The 23,743-nt window shown below is 35.2% G+C and overlaps 1 protein-coding gene across 1 annotated transcript in view; it reads right to left on the reverse strand.

Annotated features, from left to right (window-relative positions):
- Positions 1–23,743, reverse strand: part of lrp2a (low density lipoprotein receptor-related protein 2a) — a 121,737-nt gene that overhangs the window by 14,999 nt on the left and 82,995 nt on the right. The window contains exons 45-62 of the mRNA XM_016252285.1: positions 23,550–23,681; positions 19,905–20,106; positions 18,892–19,187; positions 17,340–18,006; positions 14,811–14,981; positions 12,476–12,699; positions 10,757–10,934; positions 10,203–10,399; positions 8,788–9,033; positions 8,543–8,671; positions 6,243–6,362; positions 3,922–4,038; positions 3,552–3,668; positions 3,019–3,156; positions 1,278–1,400; positions 1,031–1,159; positions 740–875; positions 633–636 (exon numbers count right to left, since the gene is read on the reverse strand). Of these exons, the coding sequence (XP_016107771.1) occupies positions 633–636; positions 740–875; positions 1,031–1,159; positions 1,278–1,400; positions 3,019–3,156; positions 3,552–3,668; positions 3,922–4,038; positions 6,243–6,362; positions 8,543–8,671; positions 8,788–9,033; positions 10,203–10,399; positions 10,757–10,934; positions 12,476–12,699; positions 14,811–14,981; positions 17,340–18,006; positions 18,892–19,187; positions 19,905–20,106; positions 23,550–23,681 (3,326 nt within the window). The remainder of the gene's footprint in view (positions 1–632; positions 637–739; positions 876–1,030; positions 1,160–1,277; positions 1,401–3,018; positions 3,157–3,551; positions 3,669–3,921; positions 4,039–6,242; positions 6,363–8,542; positions 8,672–8,787; positions 9,034–10,202; positions 10,400–10,756; positions 10,935–12,475; positions 12,700–14,810; positions 14,982–17,339; positions 18,007–18,891; positions 19,188–19,904; positions 20,107–23,549; positions 23,682–23,743) is intronic.

Consider the following 23,743-nt stretch of genomic DNA (forward strand, 5'->3'; position numbering starts at 1 on the left):
CATCAACACTGTCATTGAACTGAATTGAACCTAGGTTTATTATAACTACGTGAAACTAAAATGAAAATTTTTAAAATTAAAATAATCGTTAACTGCAATAAAATAAAACACAAAAAAAGGAAACTTTTTTTTTCAGCTAGTTGCCAAGGCAAAATTTCTCAGAATTTAGAATTTAGTTTAACTTGATGTACTAAAAATAACTGAAATAAAATGAATGAATGATACGCACAACTAAATTGAACTAAAATTAAAATGCAAAAATAAACTTAATTCAAAATATTAATACAAACTATAATATTATCTCAGTGGTACTAATATAACACTGAACTGACTTGAGCTAATTAATCATACTATTGCATCTGTTGAGCTGCTTATAGATGAATAGAATTAGTTTTATAACTGATGAACTTTGCAACACTAGCTACGTTTACATGCAACCAAATAATCCGCTGGTAAATGGCTCAATCAGACTGAAAAGGCTTCATGTAAACACCTTAATCGATCCGACTGAGCTCCTAAACTCTTGATCGGATTGAATACGGAAACTGGAAAGTACTGCACATGTGCAATGACAGAAATGGCGTAATGAACGAGCTGTTGTTTTTGTAGAATGAAGTGTCATAAATGACTGAGTTCCTGTTGTCCTGTTTGGCTTCTGGAGCACCACTATAAGCCTGTCTTCCAATAAAGAAGTAAATATTGAGGTTTTCTAATGAATACAGTATTCAGACAACGCCACAAACCATTGCAGTTGTTCCTGTCCTCCGGGTTGGGTTTATATCCAGGTCTACAGGAACAAATGAAGCCTCCGGTCGACAAATCTGTGCAGTTATGCTCACACAGATTCTCACTGCATGTGCGTCCATGGCCGTAGTCTAACAGAGACAGATGAAGAAATGTTACAAAGATGTGCAGGCAAAAGGATCTAGAGCGCTAAGATTTTTTTTTTAGTTTTTGGTGCTTGCTCCACTTTTGTTTATGCAAGAAAGAAAATAAACTACATGAGGGTGAGTGACTGAGCAAAACTCACAGCAGCCGAGTTCATCGGTCTGGTCTTCACAGTCGTCGTAGTCGTCGCAGGCGTACTGCAGAGGAATGCACTGATCGTTCCCACATTTATACTCGTCTGCAGAGCAGGGCCCATGTGTGGGAGTCACACCTGAGGAGTCATTCACACAAAACAGGGTGTTTTACTAGCTTCAATAGAAGTTAGGGAATTAAAAGGGTTTAATAGGTAAATAGTATATTTGGTTAACAATCTATTGGCTGTCACTCACAATGCTCCGGTCTCTCGTCGGTTCCATCACCGCAGTCATCTATAGAGTTGCAGAGCTCGTGACTGTAGATGCAGCGGGTGTTATCACAGCGGAAACGGAACGGAGGATCACATGAGATGTCCACTGAGGAGACAAGAAACATGACGGTTGTGCACTTTGTTCCATATCTACTTTATTGCATTATTTAACTGATATAATATACAAATTATATTACAAAAAGAAAGTTTAGTTGGATAGTCGGGCTGTGCGATAAACCGCATTTTGATCAGGATCACGATTTCTGCTTCTTTCAGTTTATTAAGCATAATCATCTGCAATATTTAACTGTTGGTTATTTATCCTGAAAATCTTTCATTTTAATACGCCACTTGCATTGGTAACAAGCCTCCACAGGCTTTTATGGCTGTGGTTGCCAGATTTAAATAGTTTAAATCCCCAATCTGAGCTTTTCTCTTAAATCGATACATTTTCTGCCCAGTGGTTTATGTAAACTTCCCAAAATGGCAACCACGCGTACACGTTCCCTCTTCATTACTGAAAACGTGCTGATGAGCTGAAAACACTGGCAAACATGTAAATTAGAGCAATCTCAATGGAGATATTATACTCAAGTAAAAGTGTAATACAGCCAGTCTGTTTTCTTTCAGGTGGTCATTTGTGCTGTTTGCTGTGACTAAATCTGCCATTTGACCAGGGTTGCCAGGTCTGCGAAACAAAAGCATTCTAACTGCGAATCTAACTGCTTTTCGGTGGTTTTCTCCCCTGTCGGTGGGTCCCCTCCCATCGAAATCATTTTCTGGGGGGAATGTTTAACACATGGACTAAAAAAACAACCCACTGCAACAGTGTAAACGTAGCCCAATTCTGCAGAAAAAACACAGACTAGGCAACATTGGAGTTAACTTTCTCTTGATTTGTGATTACGTGAAAGTGCAATAATTCTAATTAAATGTAAAGAAAAAAATAATAATAAAATGACAATAATCACCAATAATAGTTAGATTTTTGAGCAAAATAATCATGTTTAACCTTTTAAAATAGATAAACAGAACGATCGATAGAAAGAACAATTGATAGATAGATAGATAGATAGAACGATAGATAGAACGATGGAAAGAACGATAGAAAGATAGATCGATAGATAGAACGATAGAAATAATGATAGATAGAACGATAGATAGAACGATAGAAAGAATGATAGATAGAATGATAGATAGATAGATAGATAGATAGATAGATAGATAGATAGATAGAGAGATAGATAGATAGATAGATAGAACGATAGAAAGAATGATAGAACGATAGATAGAACGATAGAAAGAATGATAGATAGAACGATAGAAAGAATGATAGATAGAACGATAGATAGATTGATAGATAGAACGATAGATAGAACGAACGAACGAACAAACAAACAAACGAACAAACGAATGATAGATAGATAGATAGAACGATAGATAGAACGATAGATAGATAGATAGATAGATAGATAGATAGATAGATAGATAGATAGAACAAATTAACGAACGAACGATAGATAGATAGAACGACAGAAAGAATTATAGACAGAAAGAATGAACGATCAATAGATAGAATGATAGATAGATAGATAGATAGATAGATAGATAGATAGATAGATAGATAGATGGATAGATAGACAGATAGGTAGATAGATAGACAGATAGATAGGTAGACAGATAGATAGATAGATAGATAGATAGATAGATAGATAGATACTCACAGCAGAGATGCAGTTCCTCATCTGAATTATCCCCGCAGTCATTATCTCCGTCACATATCCAGTGCTGCTGCACACACACGTGGTTCTTGCACTCAAACAGGAAGGGTGGACAGTAGGTGCTGTTCGGGTAGCGTGTGGCTGAAATATGCACACATACAGCTCAAAGTCAACTTTCTTAATACATGATGAAGGTGTCTAACATTGCATTCAAGCATTCAGTTGGAAACAAACCCATGACTTTGGCATTGCTAGTGCCGTTTCAACTACTGGCTGCTCAAAATGATCCTGATCTTATTGTGAACATTTCATCTGTGCATATTTAAAAAAAAAAAAGTTTGTCTTCATAGTCTTTAATCAAAATGTCAAATTCCTTGATATTCCTTATGTTTGCATGATGATGGGAACTGTTGCACAACCCTTTTGGACTCTAGAGGGCGCTGCAATGCAACGCACAGCTGTCTTCTGGTTACATTTCAGGAGCATTTCAGAATTTAAATAGATTTGAAAAAACAACAACATGGCAGCACACTCACGACAGGAGCTTTCATCAGTGAAGTCGAGACAGTCAGCGTTGCCGTCGCATTTAAAGCGCTCAGAGATGCAGTGGCCGCTACCGCACTGGAAGTAACCCGGGTGACAGGTCCGCAGCTCTGAAACACATTCATCCACAATGAATAAAGCCAATCTCTCAATACGACATGGAAAATGAATTATGCACACTTCCTGTAAGTCATTCACAAGGTATCCAGGCACACAATTGCATTGAGTTATCACCCACTGAGGACCAATCTGTAATAAAAAGACAGTATTATGATGTTGAACATGGTGGCAAGTGCCACGGCTCTCTCCATCCCTCTTTTGATAGTCTTTCCTTTCTGCTGTCTCTTCTTTTCTTTCACTCACCACAGTCTCTTTCATCCGAATTGTCCTCGCAGTCGTTGTCATGGTCACAAACCCAGTGGTCAGGAATGCAGTGGAGGTTGTCACAGCGGTACTCGCTCTCTGTGCACGGACGTGGGGCTGCGGATGCATAAGAAGCGTGTCAATCAGACACACATGAACATACATACTAAGGAGGCAAGCAAATAAAGCAATAAGCCCAAAGAGAGGTATGTGCCGAAGTGAGGGGTGTTATTAAAAGAATAGTTCACACTACAATGAAAATTGGCTGAAAATGTACTCGCCATCAAGCCATTCAGAGAAATGTAGCATTATATTACTTTCTCAGTAATGGATCCTCTGCAGTGAATGGGTGCCGTCAGAATGAGAGCTGATAAAAACATCACAATAATCCACAAGTAATCCAAATGACCCCAGTACTTCAATTAATATCTTGTGACGTGAAAAGGTGTTTATAAGAAACAAATCCATTAAGACCTTTTAATTTTAAATTGATGCCTCTGTCCAAAATACAAGTCCATATGCCATAATAATGCCTTCTGCAGTGTAAAAGCCCATCCCCTGTTGTCTTCTCACATCAAAATCCACCAACATATAACTTTAGAACGGTTTTGGACTGTTTTCACTTGTAAAGAGTGCATATATCTCTCCAGGCACAATTTTTTCACTGGAGAAAGCAATACTAAGAGGAGAGAACTCGCATTTTAGCTGGAAGCAATAGTTTAAGTTAAAAATGTCTTAATGATGAGTTTGGTTCTTAAAAACACGTAGCGTTACACTTCACAATACATTAATTGATGGACTGGTGTGGATTATTGTGATGTTTTTATCAACTGTTTGGACTCTCATTCTGACGGCACCCATTCACTGCAGAGGATCCATTGCTGAGCAAGTGATGTAATGCTACATTTCTCCAAATCTGTTCTGATGAAGAAACAAACTCATCTACATCTTGGATGGCCTGAGGGTGGGAAAATGTTCAGCAGAACTCAAGACACAAATGAGGGCAGTGATTAGTCTGTGCTTCACTGTGTCACAGGACTAGAGGTTTATGTGATGAGATACAGCTTGCTCTTCAGGGCCATTTTTGGGAGGTGAGTTCATAGCTGAACTCATCAGGGGAGTGACCCGCGCTCACCACCCCTACAGCTCTTCTGCAGGGAGGAGAAAAGTGCTGAAGAAATCAGCGCTTCTTTCAACATGCAGCTCAAAGGTTTAGCGCAGACCATTTGTCAACCTTTCACACCTCACAGCACCTTGTCTGCCATCACGTCATCTCCTCCACGCTCTGTCTATCCAATCTGTTCCTCTCAATCTCTTCATCTTTGTCTTTACTGTTTCTCTGGTAAAGCACATTTACAGGTGTCTTTCTCTCTTATTAAGGGAACAGTTCATCCAGCAATAATGTATTCACCCTCATGTCATTTTAAACACAGAGAAAGTGAAATGTTAAAGGATAACCGAGCCATTCTTTTTCAAGCGCCAACATGACAAAAAAGCAAAATAAAAGTTGTTTTTTTAGGTTTATATATGTGACCCTGGACCACAAAACCAGTTTAAAATTGAGATTTATACATAATCTGAAAGCTGAATAAATAAGCTTTTAGGATAGGACAATATTTGGCCGCTGTTTTTTTGCTCCAGGTTCACATATTGTATTCCAAGTCTTCAGAAGCCATACAATAGCTTTATGTAATGAGTAAATCAAAATTGAAAGAAATAGATCACCCAAAAATGACAATTCTCAAAACCTGTACGAGTTTCTTTCTTCTGTTGAACATAAAAGAAGATATTTTGAAGTGTGCTACTAACCAAATAGCTGCTGGACCCCACTGACTTACTATGGAAAAAATACTATGAAAAAGTCAATGGAGACCAGAAACGGTTTGGCTACCCACATTCTTCCAAATATATTATTTTGTGTTCAGCAGAAGAAAGACATGCATACAGGTTCGGAACAACTTGAGGGTGAGTTAATAATGACAGAATTTTCATTTTTGGGTGAACTATCCCATTAAGTCGATATTCACAGAATATCTTGCCCTGTATGTATCATTGGTTCATACATGTCACAAGCATTAAAGGCACCATATTTGATTTAAGAGCTACATGAGAGTTAAATGGACCATTTATGATATTTATTTGGAGTTTATTTGCATTTCTGCAGCTTGACAGCCTCAGTCCTCACTCACTTTCATTAAAATTTTTATTCTATTGAACCACACAAAGGCGATTAAATAATGACTATTACTTAACTATCTCTATGGTTTGTTGCTGTTTTATATTGAACTGACTGAAGCCAAGAGGTCATTGCTGTTACTCACTGCAGTTGTGTTCGTCAGATCCGTCGCCGCAGTCATTGTCTCCATCGCAGCGCCAGCGCAGGGGGATGCACTGGTGGTTATCACAGCGGAAATCACCCGCCGGCTCACAGGTCAACTCCTCTGCAAACACAACACAGACACACACAAGCTAACGTTAAACAGAGCGGAAGTGAAGAGGCAGAAACATTTTGCTCAGGCACACAGACCTCTGTCTCAGTCTTACAGTCAGATTAGGGCGATCTCTCCTCTCTGTGCAGCATGGCACTAATGGAGCGAGCGGGAGCTGATAAGACCCAGGAGAAATGGGGCGTGTGTGTGTGTGTGTGTTTACTGTATATCGGTTTACCATTCAGACCAGTAACAATAATCACAACTGCACACACACACACTGGTGCCTAACACACACATAAATCAGTGGTGTGGCCCCAGACAGGAGGAGGGGTCACCGAGGGCCCGTCCATCACAGACAGACTGAAATAACACTCACTAATGTAGTGCTGGAGTGTGAGAGGACGAATAACTCCAAAATGATTTCAAACACACACACACACACACACACACACTAAGCTTTATACAACATCAGTGATAACGGGAGCAATACAGACTCGTCTTACTGAATTTAAAGTTGGTAGTAAATTTTAGTCATTTTTGTTTAAGTCAGCATGAAATGGAAACTCCGTCTAGTTTTGTGGCATTTTTTTGAGTGAAACGCTTATCGAGCAAGAAAAAAAAAAGTAGCATGGGACTGGATTCTATCGGTTGTTGATTGGATTTTAAAAGGTGATCATCACATATATTTAATTCTTAATAAACAAGGACAATAACCTGCTAAAAAAGACAAAAAAATTTTTTTTTTAAATACAGTTTTAAAAAACTCCCAATTTCCAAGCAAATTTTACAATTTTTAAAACATGTTTTTTATGTTAATATACAAAAAACTAAAAGCTGGACATGGGCTAAATGGATTTTTGCTGAATATTTTCAATAAATGGATCACTATACTGATTTACCCGTTTTTTTTAAATATTTTATTCTAACAATTTGTATTTTTGAATGTATTTTTATTTAATATTATTAATTCTAATATTACTTTACTATTTTGAATGAATATCTACATTTTTGTGTTGTACGCATTGCCGTGTGAATAAAAACAGTTACACTGAGTCAAGTTTTGAATAATGCTGTAAATAATTCTAAAAAATGTTTTATTTATATTTACATTTACACATTTAGCACAAGCTTCTATCCAAAGCAATTCATCTCAGAGCCAGCAATATTCAAAACATATAATGCCAGGTTTATTAGAAAGCTAGATGAAATTAGATTAAAATAATTTAAATATCTACAATTAATATTTAATATCTGTTTCTGAATAAAAATGATCACACCGAGTCATTTTTGTATAGTCATTTACATTTTCATCATACTAATACTTCTGCTATTACTTTACTATTTTATTAATAAAAATATCTACATTTTTCAGTTGTAAGCAAGAATATTGTTTTCAGTCATGTAATACATTTTCAATACATTTTCATAGTAATTTTACATTTTATTTTTTAATAATTTTAATATTACTACTTTTACTATATTTTACTATTTCATTAATTAAATTATATACATTTTTATGTACATAAATATATGCGGGTCAAAGACCAAAAAGGGTTTAAGCATAAAAACAATAAGTGTAATACTGCTTTAAATTGTTGTTGTTTTCCCCAAAAATGTAAAAAAAAAGTTCTGTTTAATTTAATTGCAATTTTGGTTTGGTTTGTCTGAGCAAAAAGATATAAATATCATACATTTCCCCCTGCTTTACAGAAGAGACCCACTAAAATGTCATTCAGTGTAACAATCTTGTCAGGCATATTTACAACAAAAATCAATTTATGACCAAATACTAATTAGTTGTAATTTTACATTTTTAAAATTTGCCACTATCCTAGGTTTTGCCCATTTGTCAGTAAGAACTTTTTACTCATTTAAAACACAATCAAATTGAATATGCTCCCTTAATCTTTTATATATTTTAATATGTACACGTCAGAATGTTGTTCGAATTTTTACATAAATATTGTGTTACACTGAATGACAATGTAACGTTATTTCAACCAAATTTTGACATTTTATTCTCCAAAAACTTATTTGAAACCTTAAAAGTAGACACTTTACTTACATGTAATGTGCTTTCTATGGACATAAAATCACTTTTGTACATTTCTTTTGATGAGGACATCTTAATGTCTTTAACCCATGCATGTGTAGTCATGTTTTCAGTCGTGCATCGTCTGATGTCTCACCACAGTTTTGTTCATCGCTGTTGTCCCTGCAGTCGTTGTGTCCATTGCACACGGCCCAGAGAGGAACACAGCGGTAGTTTGTCCTGCAGTCAAACTCTGTGTGATTGTCACATCTGTACGCCGGACCCACTGCAAACAACATCCCACAGATGACATACTGCATGGCTTTTTCTTCCTCTAATTTAAACTAATCAAATAACAAAACAAATGCATTGTAATAGTGCAGTAATGAGTGGGCAGCTCACTGCATTCGTCGATGGGCTCGTCGGAGTTGTCGCCACAGTCATCGTCCACGTCACACTTCCAGCTCTGCGGGATGCAGCGGCCGTTCCTGCACTTGAACTGTCCGGGTCTGCAGGTCCTGCTGGAGCAGTGAGCGGGATCCTCGTCGGATCCGTCGCCGCAGTCGTTCTCCCCGTCGCACTGCCAGGCCTCAGAGATGCAGCGCTTATTGGCACACTGCCACTGATGAGACTCACACTGATGCGTGGCTGGAGTGCAGAAGGAGAGGAAGATGCATTTCCGAATACATGGCAACAGTTTAATCAAAAGCAGATATCAGAATAGCAGGGTTATTATAGTTAACTAAAACTAAAATAAAACCATTAAAAAAACATGTCACTTAAAATAAAATATTAACGTTAACTGAAATAAAATGAAAGACTTTTTTATTTCAGCTAGTTGCCAAGGCAACATTTTAATTTACTTAATCTGATTTGCTAAAATAACTAAAACAGAAATACAAATGAATAAAAACTATACAGACATAAAAAACAAAAACTACTACAAAAGACAAAAACACAACCAAAGCACCAAAACTTAAACGAAAATAAAGTGGAAAATATAAAAATAAGAAGTGATTAAAAATATGAATAAAAACTATAATACTATCTAAAGAGTACTTGCAGAATAGCACTGTTGTTATTGTTAACGAAAATTAAGTAAAACTAACACATTTTTTTTTTCAAAATCAGTGTTTGATTTTTAAATACATATTAAATGTTAGAAATGAAATAAATATATAAATATTACACGGGAAAACTAAAACGAAAAATTAGAAATTAAATAGTTTAAGTTCAAGTATTAAAATGAAAGCTATATAGAAATATTAAAACAATGAAAAATCACTAATATTTCAAATGAACACTAACAAGCTACTTAAAAAAATTAATAAACGATATAATGGTATACAAATGATTTAAAACATCTCAGTTTTGAATGAAATATGAAATGTTTGAATTAAAATACAAATATTAAATAAGATATAAATATTACCATATAAAATTTAAACTTGAAAAATTTAAATGGAAATCAGAAATGTTGCCTTAGTACAAAAAATACAGCTACAAATAAATTAAAGCTTAAGCAGACAGGTTTTTAAAAAAGACAAAAGCACATTTCCTTAAACTAAAATTAAAATGAAAACTGAAAATACAAAAACTTCAAAATACTTTAATAGTACATCAATAACACTGGCATCATCACTGAAAATTGATCATGAAAGTCTAGTTTTGGCAAAAATGCATGTACCGTAAATACTGCTGTTTATAACAACATTTTATTATGGGGTTCAAACATGCAACATTTCAGCTTCATGCCCAGATTTCAGCAATCCTGCAGATACTGACATGCTATATGATATATGATATTTTTTCCATACCACACAGCACAGTGTCCTCGTCAGACCCATCGGGACAGTCCTGATTAGAGTTACACAGGAAGTGTGGGCTGGAGCAGTTTCCGTCATTACACTGGAACTGGCCCAGTCTGCAGTGCCGGACGGGACACGTGGAGGGTTCATCCGACCCGTCTCTGCAGTCCCGCTGACCGTCACACTTCCACCAGATAGGGATACAGCTTTAGGAACAGACAAATACAAGGTTCAGTTTCAGTTAGGATGCTTGCTCATAAGGCAGCTGTCTATGTGGGTAGTATGTGACATGACGTGACATGTGGCCAAGTATGGTGACCCATACTAGGAATTAGTGCTCTGCATTTAACCCATCCTAAGTGCACAAACACAGCAGTGAACACACACCTGGAGCAGAGGGCAGCCATTTATGCTGCGGCGCCCGGGGAGCAGTTGGGGGTTCGGTGCCTTGCTCAAGGCTTTGTAACCTTTGGGTTACGAGTCCGACTCTCTAACCATTAGGCCACGACTTCCCCAAAAATATGCAGCAGGCTTTGGAACAGAGTGTGCATGGAGACACTAACCGTTCATTGTCTGCACATCTGTACTGTGTGCTGGAGCACATGGGCAGGCAGCGTGCGACGCCCCCTATCTGCACGGTAAGGAAGTGATCAGGACACTCGCAGGTGAAACCCTGACCTCCGGCTCGCAGAAGACACAGGTGAGAACAGCCTCCGTTATTGACCGCGCAGGGATTCGTCACTACAGGAGCAAGATATAGTGTGAGTGAGACTCTGCTAGTGAGTCACAAACAAACAAACAAAAAAGTTTCAGGTCTGTTCTGAATCTGTCCTCAATTATGGACACATAAATGCAAATAATAAAATGCAACTATATCATAACTATAAACTTAAAAAGTAATAGATGATTAAGAATATTTTGAATATTATTTATTTTAATTCAAACACTGAATACATTTCTAGGGAATTCGTTTATTGTTTGCAATAAAAAAGTCAATGTATATTTATATGTAATTGTAAGATTGTTCTATATTACTCCTATAAAAATAAATTGAAAATAAGGTCAATTTAAAAGTAAATTAAAAAGTCTCTAAAATCTAACTTGAAAATGTATTGTTGTTTTTTTTCAATTATTGCCTATTATTAGTATTATAAGTATAAAACATAAGAATAATAAATAAACGCTAAAATAATAAATAAGTAAACATCATAATAATAATAATTCTAAGAATATTATAAATTCATATTTATTTAAATTTCGCACATTAAATTCCACTGTTTTTTTTAGGATATTAACAGAAAATAATAAAAAAGAATAACCTAATATTAATTTCAATTTTAAACATTGGAAATATTTCAGTGTTTGAAGGAAAAGTTCAATGTTTGGGATGCATCCAGAGTTAGCAATTAAAATAAATATTATTTAATATTTTTTATAATCTTATGATTATTCTCTATTATTTGTACAAAAGTAAATAAAACGCCCTTAAAATCAAACGCTTTTTATTTAATGTTTCAAATGTATTTAATCTTTGAAATTAAAATAATAATAACAATTATTCTATTATAAATTCCGATTTCAACACTTCTGAATGAATAATAGGTGCAATCTTTAGTAAATTGTTCTTATAATCAAAAACATTATAAGAATAATAAATAAATAAATAAATGCATAAATACAAAAATAAATGCAAAAAATAAGTAAGCATATAATCACAGGAATAAGTGCAAGAATATTATAAATGAATATGTATTCTAACGTCATACAGATGTAGTTTTTAATTTCAATGTTAAAATCTCAGACCATTTAACGTTTTTGCAAATAATAGAGAAAAATATTAAGAAAATGATAAATTCATATTTATTTGATTTAAAAAAATTGAATAAAATTCATACATTACATTTAGGACAGCTTTATTAACTTTGATACGATAAACGTGCGGTATTGAATTGAGTCGTTCTTGTTGCTCAGAGTAAATTGTGTAGTCAGTTGAAAACCACTGAGTCAGACTATATCCTCTTACAAAGAACCAGGATGTGGCTCCACAACATGTAGCTGTAGCTCCTCTTTCTAAAGAAAGCCACAGATAAAGAGTTTCAACTACCTGTCCTGGCCATTACAGCAACGATAAAGAGTTTAGTCTTTCCTGTGTCCGAGAAAGGACAGACTGTGTAAATATTGGCAGAGACCCTTAAGTGCCTCAGTGGACGTTTAAAGGAAGTGATAGCGATCTGACGAGAGATAATGAGCGCACCGCTCGGGTTACGCTGTCCTGGGCTCACCTATGGGCTGGCGGTAGGGATGGCACACGTGGATGTCGAACGGTCGGTGGGTGGTGTTGACGAGCGCTTCCCGTCCAGAGCCGTTGTATTTGTTGCCCTTCTCCACCGTGCGCGTGTTCCAGTCCGTCCAGTACACGCTTTCCTCGAACACCGTGATGGCGAAAGGATGCGGCAGGACGCCGTCGTACACAGTGTGCCTGTGATTCCCGTCCAGGTCAGAGAATCTGAGGAGACAGAACCATCTTAATAATGTTTAACATGTTCATTTTGTGCAAAAAATAATGCATAATTAGTCAAGACACAGCATCTTAAAAATGGTAAAAGCACTGTTGAAAAACCGTTTGAATGATGCACGACCAAATCTTCATTTGATATAATGATAAATGTGATTCATTTAATCAAATTGATACATTTATTGACATATCATATTTAAATGTAGAGAAGGATAAATGTGACCATGGACCACAAAACCAGTCATAAGGGTCCATTTTCATCATCTGAAAGCTGAATAAATAAGCTCTCCATTGATGCACGGTTTGTTAGGATAGGACAATATCTTGGGATTTGTCAGCATATAATGATAAATGTGATTCATTTAATCAAATTGATATATTTATTGACATATCATATTTAAATGTAGAGAAGGATAAATGTGACCATGGACCACAAAAGGGTGGTCATAAGGGTCCATTTTCATCATCTGAAAGCTGAATAAATAAGCTCTCCATTGATGCACGGTTTGTTAGGATAGGACAATATCTGGCCGAGAAACAATAATTAGAAAATCTGGAATCTGAGGGTGCAAAAAAAAAATAAATCTAAATATCGAAAAAATTGCCTTTAAAGTTGTCCAAATGAAGTTCTTGGCAATGCATATTACTAATCAAAAATTAAGTTTTGATATATTTATGGTAGGAAATTTACAAGATATCTTCATGGAACATGATCTTTATTTAATATCCTAATGATTTTTGGCATAAAATAAAAATCTATAATTTTGAACCATACAATATATTTTTGGCTATTGCTACAAATATACCCCAGCGACTTAAGACTGGTTTTGTGCTCCAGGGTAACAAATGCAAATAATGACATGCTAACCATATAAACAGCAAAAAACTGATAGACAATGACTGTAAGAATATTCTGAATATTTAATTTAATTTCAAACACTGAACACATTTCAGTGCTTGATTTTAAGGATGTATTTAATGTGTGAAATTCACTCAGTGTTTGCAATTAAAAATAATATGAATTTATAATATTCTTAAGAGTATTCTCTATTATTCATGTGAAAAGTAAAATCAAAGAAGTTGTTCAATGTTTGAAATTAAAATAAATATTAGTTTTTCTAATAATTGTTTCTTATTAATCATACAAAAAGTTTAAAAATAAATAAACAAATGCTAAAAATGCAAATAAAAAGTAATTAACTAAATCTATAATCATAACTAAGAAAACAGTATAAATATTTATAACAAATGCAAATAATGAAATGCTAACCATATAAACAGCAAAAAACTGATAGACAATGACTGTAAGAATATTCTGAATATTTAATTTAATTTCAAACTGAACACATTTCAGTGCTTGATTTTAAGGATGTATTTAATGTGTGAAATTCACTCAGTGTTTGCAATTAAAAATAATATGAATTTATAATATTCTTAAGAGTATTCTCTATTATTCATGTGAAAAGTAAAATCAAAGAAGTTGTTCAATGTTTGAAATTAAAATAAATATTAGTTTTTCTAATAATTGTTTCTTATTAATCATACAAAAAGTTTAAAAATAAATAAACAAATGCTAAAAATGCAAATAAAAAGTAATTAACTAAATCTATAATCATAACTAAGAAAACAGTATAAATATTTATTTTCATTTAAAGCAATGGCTACATCTCAGTGTTTGAATTTTAAAGAAACATTCAGTGTTTTAAATGCATTCATTGTTTGCAATTATAATAAATATTGATTTATAATATCTTACCGTTATTCTCTATTATTTGTACAAAAGTAAATATGTCCTTAAAATCAAACATAGGATTTTTTTTTTAATGTTTGAAATTATAAAACATCAAATTGAAATAGAAAAACCTGCATGATTTATCATTTCCTTGACACAGAATTTTTAAAAATGGAGGAAAAAAGATGGTTGAAACCAGCTTGCGATGCAACAACCAAATCTTAATTTGCGGGATTTGTCAGCAAATATTGATCGTTTGTGATTAATTCAATTCATAATAATTTATGACATATCATATTTAATTAGATAAATTAGCAGTAATTAAATCTTGTGCTCTGGATGACAGGATATAAAGGTGAGGTAGTCTTACTCGATGTAGTTGAGGTGAGCATCAGACCAGTACAGCTTGTCATTGGTGTAGTCAATAGTGAGACCGTTGGGCCACTCGATCTTAGTAATGATGATGGCCGACTTGTTATTCCCATCCATCCCGACACGTCCAATGAAGGCTTTGTCTCCCCAGTCAGTCCAGTAGACATATCTGCACAAAGATGACATCTGATATTAAAAAATAGAAGCTAAAACAGATTCCAGCAATGTAACGGCCACATACTGTACACTACTGTTTAAAAGTTTGGGGTCGGTAAGAGCTTATACTGTTTTACAGGCTCTTCTGCTCACCAGGGCTGCAATTATTTGACCAAAAAATGCAGTGAAAAAAATTATATTGTCAAATATTATTATAATTTAAAATATTTGGATATATTGTAAAATGTAATTTATTCCTGTGATGCAAAGCTGAATTTTCAGCATCATTACTCCAGTCTTCAGTGTCACATGATCCTTCAGAAATCATTCTAATATGCTGCTCAAGATACATTTCTTATTGTTAGCCATGTTGAAAACGGTTGTGCTGCTTCATATTTTTGTAGAACACTTTGCTGAACAGAAAGTTCAAAAGAACCGCATTTATTTGAAAAGTTCAAAGTAATTTTAAATGTAGTGTGCACACAAAACATCTAAATTAACTTTTTTGTAAGTATTATAGATTTACAATATCAGCTATAACCTAAATAAACCTAAAAAAAAATTATAATAATAATTTAATAGATAATTATTATATTATAAATGCATACATGTATATTCTATTAAAATTATAATATATTAATTATATATATATATATATATAATTTATTAAAATACAAAGTAATATATTATTATTAAAATATTTATTAAAATATTTTTTACATATTTTATTTTTATTATTAGTAGTAGTAGTAGTAATTTGTGCAGTTTTATTTAAGATTTTGAGGATGAGGATGTCACACAACCTGTCCATTTTGTCATATGTCTAATTTCCCACTTCTACCAACTGACAAATTAATTTGCATCCAAAGTCTACAAAATTTGACTGGAATGTGAGGCCTTTGATGTCAACAAATATTTGTTCTCCTTTTTAAAAGCATTTAAGTGAATTCATTTTGCTATCCCATCTACACATGGTTTTATAGTTGTTATAGTTCATTGTTTGCATTTACCATTGTTTCTTTCACGATCAGAACACTAAATACCAGTTGGAAACTACAAATTTAGATAAAAACGGCAGAAAAGCGGTCACTGGGGCAATACCTTTTAAAAGGCACAAAAATTTACCATTTAGGTATTAATATGCACCTTTAATGTACTTACTGTACATGTACACTTTAGGGGTAAATAAGGTACAAAGATGAACTTTTTCAAAAGGTAAACCCCCAGAGACAGCTTTTGTACCTTTTTCTGAGAGTTTGTGCAGTTGTCACTACTCAAGATTGTGCAATATGCACATGACCACCAACTTAAGCCCAAGACACACTGCGTGATTTTAGCAATCCTATAAGAGCATTGCATGTCACACTGTGCGATATGAATCTAATAACGACATGCGTATAGACTGTAGGATGATGACACCTATTGACTCGTAAGCTACAACGCACAATACTATAGAAGAATAAAACGTCATCAGCATGCGCTACTGGCAAACAAAAAGTGCATGATAAATCACACTTAAGCAGCTTTCGTTTTTATTAGGGCTGGGAAAATAAATAGATGCATCGTGAATCGAGAAATGATTCCGCATCGATTCCGAGATTTTCCGAATCTTTCTCGAGTCGATTCTGAGTTTAGTTTTGAACAGCAGATGGCGCTGCATGCTTTAGAAACAGCCGTACTCTGCTCGTTTCCAAATCCTTACACACACTTGAACCTAAAATAATCATTCATAAAATTCGAAAAGGTTGAAGCGAATTACAAGGGTGTTCACAGTGGGCTGTGTTAACATTAAGCTGGGGTCATAAAAGCATTCTGAGCCGAGGTGAAATTGCAGAATCAGCCGAACGCACAAGCGCTCTTTTTCATGAGCATTTGAGTGTGCGGATAAAAACTAGAGTAGAGCGCCATCTACTGTTAAAATTTAAGCTCAGAATCGATTCCAGAGAGAATCGCGATGCATTCGGAAGATCTCAGAATCGATTCTGCATCAATTTATCGTCACAGCCCTAGTTTTTATGTGTGCTGAAAAAAGTGAAAGCGGCGAAAGAGGAAGGCATAATAGCTTGAGGTAAGCAGTTTTATGTTTTAGCGCCATGTTGCATTTTTATTGGTTGGTCAGTAAACGTGGACCGTAGCAGCAAACACACTGTGCGGAGATCATGCTATATCGTGGGCTATCTTTGACCGTGACAACGGCCGTCTTTGAACCTCTCTCACTGTACGACACAGGATCGCCGATTAGGATCCACAATCACAGAAATCACCCCGATTGTTTCACGATGCCAATCTTTCGTCTGGAACAGTCTAAAATCGTGCAGTGTGTTTCGGGCTTTACAGATCTGAAAATGACTTGCATCGCTGGTAAACTCACCCAAACTTTGGATGCAGAACGATGGCTCTGGGATTCTCGAAGCAGTATGTGTTATTAGCATCCACACAGTGTTCTGCTAACTTCCTCACAAACCGGCCGTCCAGCTCCGACACCTTCATGCAGTCGAGAAAGCTGTCGACCCAGTACAGCTTCCTCCCAACCCAGTCCACCGCCAGGCCCTCGCCATGCGAAATCCCATTGACCACCACCTCTCGTCCCGTCCCGTTAAAGAACATCCGCTCCAACACCCTCCGGCTCACGTCGATCCAGTACAAGCGTCTGTCCACCCGATCGAAGTCCAGCGCCACCACGCTGGTGAGGCCCTGCAGAATGAGCGAGTAGGCCTCGCCGTCCGACGACAAATTGCGCAGATAGTAGCGGTTGCTGAAGATCAGGTAGGGGCTGATGTTGCTGTTCTGCCTGCAGCTGCGTCCGTCGGGTTCGCGGAGGAAGCCTGGAGCACACTTGCACACATACGAGCCCATGGTGTTCTCGCACACCTGGCTGCACACGCTGGGCGTGACCGAGCACTCGTCCACATCGTCGCACGTTTTGTTGTCGGACATGAGGTGGTAACCGTGGCGACAGGTGCAGATGAAGCTGGTGGGAGTGTCGGTGCAGTTGTGGTCGCAGTGGTGCATGGATGGGTCTGTGCACTCATTGATGCCTGAGACAATAAAACAGACAAATAATTTAGATTTTCTGTTCATCCTGAGCTCCCATTAAAAAAAAAAAAAAAAACCTGAAAATATGAATATAAAAAATTTCAAAAATTCGAAATATTTATAAAAACTATAATAGTATCTCAATGATAGTAAAATAACACTGGCATATTTTAACACAAATTGACTAACCTATTAAGTTTTTTCCTTAAAATGGAACTACATTTGTTAAAATGTTAACTATGAAAAATTATTAGTTTAATATCAGTTGTTTTATATATATATATATATATATATATATATATATATATAAATATTTTCATTTTATATTTAATTTATATTAAGTTTATTTAATTTGTAACTTTTGTTTTATTTATGTGTTTTTTTTTGTTTTTTTGCTAACTATAATAACCCTGATTTATCACTCAAATCACTTGCACGAAAGAAAAAAATATGCAATAATTTCACGATAAAACACCTTTGCTCACACTTTATAGACATAATCTTACATGCTTTTACAGATGGCCTGATGTCCTCTACTAGTGTTCACATTTACATTTCTATAAATGACAGTGATGACGAGTGATGATGAGTGTTTGACTTGTGTTGAGTCACTGAGCTTAAAAGATGATTAGATTCCACCATGTAATGATGCAAATGATTTTACTTTTGTTAAAAATTACTTGTAAAGAGGGTATTTTGCCATTATTTGCATGCATTGCATGTTAACACATAAAAATGAGACACAAATATACATGTATAGCAAAATTACGTCCAAGAATATTTGAAAAACACAAGTACAGCACCAAAGTACAGATACAGACCACTGCATATCAAGATCCCCTAGACAAAAAATCTAATCACAAGTTGTCACATGATGCAGTGCTTACCACAGCCTTTCTCATCACTGTTGTCGTTGCAGTCATCGTTCCGGTCACACACCTCGCTGAGTGGTATGCAGTTTCCGTTGTCACACCGGAAGTTTCCGGGAGGGCAGGTGGGTGCTGGGGTCCTGCACAGGTGATCCAGCTCGTCAGATTCATCCCCGCAGTCGTTGTCCCCGTCACAGACGAAATCCTGCGAGACGCAGCGGCCGTTCTGACAGGTGAACTGATGCTGTTGGCACGGCTGATAGGTGCAGCCTTGCTCATCACTGCTGTCTGCACAATCATTACGACGGTCACACCTTACAGACACAACACACACAGCAGGGAATTATGGGAGAAATTGCTTTTTTTCACTGGAATCAATCACCAAAACAAAGTTTTTATAATTTTATTTATAAAGTTATGAACATTTAAAAAGTGGTGCTGTCTTTCATAAATAAAAATGGAAATACTCAATTAATAAATAACTTAAAATGATAAAAAAATAATTACAAATAAATTAAAAGTATTACAATTAAAATAATACAATATAATACATTATATAAAACAATATGATACATTATTATTATTATACAATATAATGCATTATTATTATTATCATCATCATCGAATTCCCCCCTCTTTCATTAAAAACTAAATAAAACTAAATAAAATTAAATATATTTAATACAATGCATTATACAATATATACAATGCACAAATAATATAATACATTTATTATTATTATTACTATTATGCAATTTCAACATTATTAAAATATATATTTTTTACTATTTAAAAAATTACTATTGAAATTATACAATGCATTTTCTAGATTTATAATAATAATAATAATAATAAATTAAATAATGTTATTAATAACAATAAAAATAATTCACAATGTTTATGTCTTTGCATTTTATTATAATGTAAAAAAATAAGACAATATTTAAAAATAGTGCTGCATATCAGTTGTAAAAATCAGCCATAAAAAACAATGCATCTGCAAATTTTTTTGCTCTAAATATAATTCTAACCTGTAGGAGTTGCGGATGCAGAGGCCGTTGTTGCAGGTGAATTCGTTGGCAGAGCAGGATCTGCGAGTGCAGTTCTGGTGCTCATCGTATGCGTCCGAACAATCTGCATCTCCGTCACACACCCAGTCCCATGGGATACACTTCCTCTGAGGAGGCCTGTTATTTATACAGGTGAACTCCTGAGGAGAACAGGTACGGTTTGCTGTGTGTGTGAGACAAAACAAGAGCACAGAATTTAAAAACGACACTTTTTGGCACAACATTTATGTTCAACCCAACATAATATATTTGTGCACAAACTGTGTGACTGTGAATTCCATTAAGGTTCTGTTGCAAAACCCTGTAAGCCGCCTACCTAGACAGCACTTTAAGGCATCCAAACAGAAGTGGATTTGCTGCTGTCTCATAAGATACCTTGTTTTGACCAGATTCGAATGCATCCTTCATGTAGAAAAGAACAGAATAATGGACTGCGACAAGTTCACTGAAAAAGTTCCTCCAAGATGTCTTATGAAGTGAGACTGAGACTTATTTTATACAGTCTCACTATATTATATAATTATACTACTATGTAGACAATATCAAATAATTAATCATTTTATTATTTAAAAAAATATTAAATATGAATTGTTTGACAAATTATTTTCATAATATTAAATTCACTAAATAATAGACTATATTAAAATAATATTTTTCATGTAGACTATATTACATAATTCTGTTCATAATTTAATAAAATAATACATACTGACTTAACCCTCTGGTGCTCCTTATTTCGGAGTCACACTTATGGTCTTCATGGTCAAAACTGACCGGACACCTGAAATTTGACTTCCCTAGTTGATTTTAGACATAAATACTTATTTTTATTAAGTTTATATATATATATATATATATATATATATATATATATATATATATATTTAGCCATTCTCAAAGACAACTTTTTGTAAAGGTTTAGGTTTTTTTTTGGTTTGAAATGTTGATTTGATGCGTCAGTTTTTGCATTATTATTACTACAGTCAAACCTGAACACAGAGAAAGCATTTTGTTACACAAACCATTAAAATACTATAAAAAAATAACAAAAACGAACAGGAATGTTTTATCAGAGCTTAAAGGGTTAGTTCACCCAAAAATGAAAATCGGCTTGTGTTTTACTCACCCTTGAAGCATCCAAGGCGTATATGACTTTTTCTTTCAGATGAATCCAGTTGAAGTTATATAAAAAATTGTCGCGGCTATTCCAAGCTCTATCATTGCAGTCAGTGGGTGTTGCAGTTGAACAGTCCACAAGTCATCAAATAAAGCTTGCGCATTTATAATAAAACGTGCTTCACACAGCTCCGGGTCATGAATAAAGGCCTTCTGTAGTGAATCCATGCGTTTTTGTAAGAAAAATATCCATATTTCAAACGTAATAAACACTTTTATATCACTTCCGCTGACTGTCATACGCGGAAGCCATTGCGGCGGATGACGTAGGACGTCGGTGTTGCATGATTAGTGACGAATGCGGAGAGACAACAAAACAAAACGCCGGTCACAAATTAGAAGTACAAACCGAAGATTTGCAAAGAACAATGTCGGAGGATTTCGATATAAACCAAAAGGAGACTGGTTTTCCTTTGCTAAAGTAAGGAAACTTTGCTTCCTTTGCTCCTATAAACAAACTCGCGAGACTAGCATATCTCAGAGGCGCGCGCGACGCATACGTCCTACGTCATTCCGCATATGACAGATACCGGAAGTGAGAGAAAAGTGTTTATTACGTTTGAAATATGGATATTTTTCTTACAAAAACGCATGGATTCACTACAGAAGGCCTTTATTCATGCCCCGCAGCCGTGTGAGGCACGTTTTATTATGGATGCACGCGCTTTATTTGACGACTTGTGGACTGTTCAACTGCAACACCCACTGACTGCAATGATAGAGCTTGGAATAGCCAGGACAATTTTTTATATAACTCCATCTGGATTCGTCTGAAAGAAGAAAGTCATATACACCTAGGATGCTTCGAGGGTGAGTAAAACACAAGCCAATTTTCATTTTTGGGTGAAATAACCCTTTAATTCTTCTGGGTCTGATTTGATTTCAACTTCTTATTTCAGTTTTCTGACTCGTTTTGGCTATATGGTTATAGCCATACCAATTCATTTGAGTGTGTATAATTGTGTATGTCTGTGTGTATATGTGTGTGTGTGAGTGTGAGTGGATGTGTCTGTTTTGCACTCTTGATGTTTTAGAGTGTAACGTCTTCCTTGCTGTCCACTTTTTTACTGCATTGTAGTTGAATTATTGCTTTTATTTGACATATTTGCTGTGTTACAGTCACACCAGTTCATAGGTGTGTGTGTGTGAGTGGATGTGCTGATTTTGCACTATTGATGTTTTAGAGTTTTAATTTACATTTTTATAAAAAAAAGTATAATATAAATATATTAATATAAAAAAATGTTTTAAACAATAATAAAAAGTACAAATGAGCACAGACTGAATAAAAATGGACGATTTTACCAATTATTTGTGAAAACTATGCATTTTTATGCAACATGTTGTCAAACAACATGTTAACATCAAGGTTTAGTGAAAACAAAACCCAAATCTCAATACGAACTCAAACTTTTCATTAAATTCTTTCACATTATCTAAACTATGCTATCCACATTCTGCTTACAGCTCTATCCTCCAAGTGTATGTCAACAGTTATCTCATTTGTGTCTGTTTTTACTTCTCCCATGGACATTTTTTAGACAAACCTGACAGCTCAACTGAGTTCTCCATTAAGTTACTGATCAGCTATGTAAGAGCAACCTCTGGAGAGAACAGAGAGAGTCTGAGAGCTGTCAGCTAAACACATCCACAAAGCAGTGAGCGAGGCAGGAGAAATTAGGAATGTAGACTCCTTACACTGAGATCCCACACCCAACCACCAACACTACCTCACTGATGAACTGAGGGAGAGGAGGAGAAGAGGTGCAGAGAGGAAGGACTAGAGAAGAGAGATGATACAAGAAGACTAAATATAGCCAAAAAGTCGAGGATGAAACAATAAAGTTGTGTAAGCACTTTTACAAAAGAACATTTGGTTATGACCAAAGTCCAGTAGATGTCAGAATAGAGTTATTACTGTAAAACTACAACTATTAAAATATTTTTGTTAACAGAAATCAGTCTGAAATCAAATAAAATACTAGATGAAAAACTAAATGAAAATTAGAAATATTGCATTCACAAATAAATAAATTTAAGTTCAAGCAATAAAATTACTAACTGCAAATAAATAAAAACTAAAGCAGAAATAAAAAATAAAAATTAAACCTAAACAGTAATATCTGAATAAATGAATGAATGATGTGGTGCATTTGGAAATATGGTGAGGGATTTATAAATAAACATGATATAAAAATGGTAAACCAAAAATTTAAATACATTGCCATTTTTTTCTGCATATTGGGTTTTGGAAACTACAATTAAGTAAATCTGTATCAGTCATAAAAAGCTAAATCTATCACTTTTGCAGCTGTTCTGTGCGTAAACTTTTGGTGGTAAATCCAAAGGGACAAATATTTCAGTAACATGTTCCAAAAGTACATTGTGAAATGAGACCTGTGATTTGGGTTTGGACCAAGCAATACTGACCACAGTTGTGTCTCTCGTCCTCGTCGCTCATGTCCCCGCAGTCGTTGTCTCCATCGCAGATCCAGGACGAGGCGATGCACCTTCCATCATCGCAGCGGAACTGGTCGGAGTTGCAGGTCCTCACCGTGGTGGCTGCAAGGATGAAATACACGGCAGTGAGAAGAGCCACCTGCCCGAGGGCCATGTCTCACTCG

This window comes from Sinocyclocheilus grahami, unplaced genomic scaffold (genome assembly GCF_001515645.1).
Source record: "Sinocyclocheilus grahami isolate Dianchi unplaced genomic scaffold, SAMN03320097.WGS_v1.1 scaffold1099.1, whole genome shotgun sequence".
Taxonomy (NCBI): Eukaryota; Metazoa; Chordata; class Actinopteri; order Cypriniformes; family Cyprinidae; genus Sinocyclocheilus; species Sinocyclocheilus grahami.